The sequence below is a fragment of the Microtus ochrogaster genome, unplaced genomic scaffold, assembly GCF_000317375.1.
Source record: "Microtus ochrogaster isolate Prairie Vole_2 unplaced genomic scaffold, MicOch1.0 UNK81, whole genome shotgun sequence".
Taxonomy (NCBI): domain Eukaryota; kingdom Metazoa; phylum Chordata; class Mammalia; order Rodentia; family Cricetidae; genus Microtus; species Microtus ochrogaster.
The window spans coordinates 1,161,527-1,166,498 of NW_004949179.1; the positions used below are offsets into that span (position 1 = coordinate 1,161,527).

Below are 4,972 nucleotides of genomic sequence, written 5' to 3' on the forward strand. Positions count from 1 at the left end.
CTCCACCTCAAGTCCAGAGTCCACATCTGTCTCCTCCACCTCCCTGAGTCTGAAAGTGACATTCACTCCAGACTCCAGCTCCAGCTCCACAGGAGCAAACTCAGGTTCAGCCTCCCCAGAACCAGAAACAGCCTCTCTCCCCAGCTCTGGCTCCCCAGGTTCCGAGCCGACCACCATATCCCAATTCACAAGCTTGCTTCCACAGGGTTCACCTACTGTGTCCAGCCCCAGCCAGGGTGAGTGGAAGGCGGGGAGGGGGGCGCCCCACATGGGGGACAGGACTGGAACCTGGCTGCAGTTCTGGCACCAGTCATCAGGGGGCGACACAGACCTGGGAGTGTGTGGGTCCACTTCAACCCTTCTGTTCATAGTATTCAGTGTTCTCCCTCCATGTATGCCTGCAGGCCAGAAGAGGGCGCCAGACCTCATTACAGATGGTTGTGAGCCACCATGTGGTTTCTGGGAATTGAACTCAGGACTCTGGACCTCTGAGCCATCTCTTCAGCCCGTCTGTGCCCTTATTAACTCACTAGTGTGTGCTGGCTCCTGAGGTCACAGCTATTTGCAAGAAAGATAGGTTGCATTATCTAGTTGTAGCTGCCTGCGATGGCCCAGTCCTGTATTCCTAACACCAGGAGAAGGCGGCAGGAGGATTACCTCAAGTTTGAGATCAACCTGGGCCACATGGTGGGTCCCATCTTAAAAAAAGAAAAACAAGCCAGATGGAGATGGTGTGTGCCTTTAATCCCAACACTTGGGAGACAGAGGCAGGAGGATCTCAGTGAGTTTGAGGCCAGCCTGATCTACAAGAGCTAGTTCCAGGACAGCCAGGACTGTTACACAGAGAAATCCTGTCTCAAAAAGGAAGAAAGAAAGGAAAGAAAGAAAGAAAGGATGAAAGAAAGAAAGAAAGGAAAAACAAATGAAAAAGAACACCCCACATGAAATTATATATTTATTTATAAAGTAATAGCACAGGCCCTGAAGTGTACCTCAGGAGTGGAGCCCCCGCCAGGAATCCCCCAGCGAGGGACTGGGGGTGTGGCTTTGGCCAGGGCTAACCCTTTCCTCTCCCCAGATGCAGACAGCCTGTGGATCCCCACAGCACACAGGAACCCGGGCGTGGTGATCGCTGTCTGTCTGCTTTTGTCTGTCTTGCTGGTGGGCTCTGTGCTCACTGCCGTGAGACACTGTAACCGAGAAGCAGCAGCTTTTCAGAATCTGGACACAGTATCCATGGTGAGACAGGTGCCCTCGGGGTTGGGTGGCTTCTCATTAGACATTCACCTCAGTAAAGCCCTGTGCTGCTCAATGCTAACCCATGCCTGTTCCTCTTCTAGGGCAGCGTGAGCCAGAGGCTGCCATTTGCTGACCACCTACAGTCCTGACTCAGAGGCCTGGAGATGGGGTGGGGATAACACCTAAGAAAAGCAGTGGCTGGGAAAGTCCCCACTGCACTGACCTGGGGAGGAGCCTGCGGCAGGAGAATAGCTTGAGCCCAGGAGTTTCAGGACAGTTTGGCCCACACATCTAGTCCTCAACTCAAAGATCAAGTCAATCCAGGGGTGATGGGTATACCCAGCACTTGGGAGGTAGAGACAGCAGGGTCAGATGTTCAAGTCTACCCTAGGCTACATAGGGGGTTTGAGGCCAGCCTGGGCTACATGAGTCTCTGTCTTAATAAAAGAAAAAAATTGGGGAGCTGGAGAGATGGCTCAGTGGTTAGGAGCACTAACTGCTTGTGCAGAGGAGCAGGGTTCCCAGCACCCACATGGCAGCTCACAACCACCGGTGACTCTAGTTCCGGGGATCTGACACCCTTTCAGCCTCTGCGGTCACCAGACTCGCCGGTGATAGATACACAGGCATACATGCAGGCAGAACACATTTAAAAAATAAATATAAACTAAATAAAGTCCTTAGTGTTCATACATGCTTCCTGGTCCATGCATCCACACGACCAATAGTAATTAGTGCCTATGCACCGTAGGCCACAGTCCCACAGGTGACCCTGTGTCTGCGCTCCTGGGGGTGATGGCTGGAGGGTGGGGAAGCACTTAGATGGGACCACAGGGCAGAAGGCATCCTTGTGTGGCCACTCTCTAAGGACATAGATGACCTAATGGATGACCTGCTTCCTAATGGGAAGCAGACTGGGGAAAGCCACAAACCCACATCACTTTAAGATGCTCACACAGCTCCAGCAAAGGCCCTGTGGTAGGAGACACATGGACTTGTTTAGTGTTGAAGAGCACAAGGCCTGTGTAGCTGTGAAGGGAGGAGGGGCTCCTGATGATTGGAAGAAGATGAAGTTAACAGCGAGCCTCAAGCCTCCTTGGGGCAGGAGGTGCCAACAGACTGCAGCAGGTCGGGCGCCCCACCCTGCAGGGGGCTCCAGCTCGTGGTGGGGACCCTCCAGGCAGCCAGCTTTTCCAACACACCACTGGTGTCTTTGGCAGAAGATTTGGGGCCTGTCCTTGCGCTGTGGGCAAGGTCCTTAATCAGCATAAGGAAAAAAAGTCCCCCGACCCCCACCCGATAGGCTGCTCACTGAAGACTGCTGGAGTAGCTGGAGGGAGACCTCATGGCCAGTCTGCGAGAGGCTAGGGTGAAATATTAACTTGGTTCAGATCAAAGTGACCTCGGGTTCCCCTTTGCCCCGGCCACAGTCCCTCTTCCAGCCCCAGCTCTCTGGGTTCCCCACTTCCAACTGCAGCTCTAGCTTGTGGATAAAGTTTGACCTGAGAAGTCGCTAGCTGTCCAGAGCAGCACAGAAGAGTGGAACAGCTCTCCCAGAGCCTTGAGGGCCTTGATTGGCACCTCTGAAATGCCGACTCTGGGCTACTTGCGTCCTCCATCAACCTTCTGCCTGGCCACTCACCACGCCTCCCTCCAACTCTGTCTCTGCTTCCCGGGGTCACACACCGGGTCACACACTTGGTCACACGTGGGTGCTCACACAACTTCCGGCCCTTGTGGTCACCCTGCCCTACCCCCTCCTCCAATCCTGAGTGTGCCACCTGGCTCAGCTTGGGTCTACTGGGACAGGTCTGTCCTCTGCTCCTGAGACAGTCACAGAACATACACTTGCCGCAGGTCCTCACAAGGGCAGCTTGCGGTGAGTACCAGATCCGTGTCAGCGTGACAGAATCTTCTATCTGGGGAAGCTGACCTGGCACCAGGGTTTCTAGCCGCTAGGGCTGTCCGGGAAGGGTGCCGAGGGGAAGGCTGGATGTCTGCACGATCTCTCCAGGCAGTGTTGCCTGGCTGCCCGTGCCGGTGTGGCTTTAGGGTCTTACTGACCCCTCCCCCGTAGAGAAACTTACTTCATGAGGCAGAGTGGCATGACCGTCCTTCCTGCTGGGTGAGGTGAGAGCCTTGGTTGGTCTGGGCTCATGGGGGAACCGGGATCGGAGGTTCCTGCTCTGGAAGGCCCAGAGTTGCTCCATGAGCTCATGGAGCGGGGGACTACCCGGGATTCTGGGGAACCACTGAACCAAACCCACAGCCCTAATGCAAGATAGTTTTCTTTTTTTTTTTAATTTCATGTGTATAGGGGTCCTGCCGCAGTGCCTCTTGAGGACAGGAGAGGGCGTTAGATCCCCTGAAGTGGGAGTTTACAGATGGTGTGAGCCTACATGTGGTGCTGGGAACAGAACACCGTCCTGTAGAAGATAGGCCAGTGCTCTTAACCACTGAGCCATCTTTCCAGAACCACCTTCATTGTTTTAGATTTACTGTTCATTTGTGTGTGTGTGTGTGTTTCCCCAGTGAGACAGGGTCTCTTGTTGCCTAGGCTAGCCTTGGACTTTCAACGTAACCAAAGATGACCTTGACCTCCTGGTCTCTGTGCCTCTACCTCCTGCACTGAGGCACTGAGATCACAGGCTGTAGTTAGCTTCTGGGGAGAGCTGGAGGGAAGACAGGAAGATTTTCTGTGGAACTCAGAAGGGCAGGCAGTCCCAAGAGTCTGAGAGGCTGGCCAGGTGCTGGCCAGATAGCCTTTGACTTTAGCTAAATTATCTATTTATTTTTGAGACTTCCAGCGTACTTGCTGTGTAGACCAGGCTAACCTCAAATTCACCAACATCTGCTTGCTTCTTCCACTCTGGGGTGGCATCTCATGCCACCATGCTCAGCCTCTTTAAAACATCACAATTATTGCCGGGTGGTGGTGGCGCACGCCTTTAATCCCAGCACTTGGGAGGCAGAGGCAGGCGGATCTCTGTGAGTTTGAGGCCAGCCTGGTCTACAGAGCTAGTTCCAGGACAGGCTCCAAAGCCACAGAGAAACCCTGTCTCTAAAAACCAAAAAAAAAAAAAAAAAAAAAAAATCACAATTATTTAGGGTGTGGTGGTGGTGGGGTGCCATGGTGTGTGCTGTGGAGGTCAGGGGGCAATCTGTGGGAGCCGGTTCTCTCCTCTCTCTGTGTGTGGGCCCCAGGGATTGAACTCAGGTCGTCAGGCTTGGTGGCAAGCGCCTTAGCTGCTGAGCCGTCGCACTGGCCCACATTTTCCAAATTGAAACAATCTTAAAATTAAAATAAAAAAATGAGTTAGGGTCTCATTATGTAGACCAGGCTAGTCTCAAACTCATAGAGATTCACCTGCCTCCAGAAATGTTGGGATTGCTGGGCAATGGTGGCACACACTTTTTTCCCAGCACTCAGGAGGCAAACAGAGACAGGTAGATCTCTGAGTTTGAGGCCAGCCTGGTCTACAGAGCAAGTTGTAGGACAGCCAGGGCTATGCAGAGAAACCCTTTTTCAAAAAGCAACAAGCAACAGTCCCCTCTCAAAAGTGTGTGCGTATGGCTTAAACATTTTTTTTTTTTAATTTGGACATGATCTCACTATGCAGTCCAGGCTGTCTGGGAACTCATGGTAATGCTCCTGCCTCAGTGTCCCTAGGACTGGGATGACAAGTGTGCACTGCTTGCTTGAGACCCTGCCCAAGAAAGAAAGAAAAAGAAA

General features: G+C 52.9%; 1 protein-coding gene across 1 annotated transcript in view; it reads left to right on the forward strand.

The window, feature by feature from the left end:
• LOC101981528 (putative protein TPRXL) overlaps nucleotides 1–1,653 on the forward strand; it is a 3,556-nt gene extending 1,903 nt beyond the window's left edge. The window contains exons 3-5 of the mRNA XM_026777712.1: nucleotides 1–236; nucleotides 1,079–1,239; nucleotides 1,341–1,653. Of these exons, the coding sequence (XP_026633513.1) occupies nucleotides 1–236; nucleotides 1,079–1,239; nucleotides 1,341–1,388 (445 nt within the window). The 3' untranslated portion in view covers nucleotides 1,389–1,653. The remainder of the gene's footprint in view (nucleotides 237–1,078; nucleotides 1,240–1,340) is intronic.
• The last annotated feature ends 3,319 nt before the right edge of the window (nucleotides 1,654–4,972 follow it).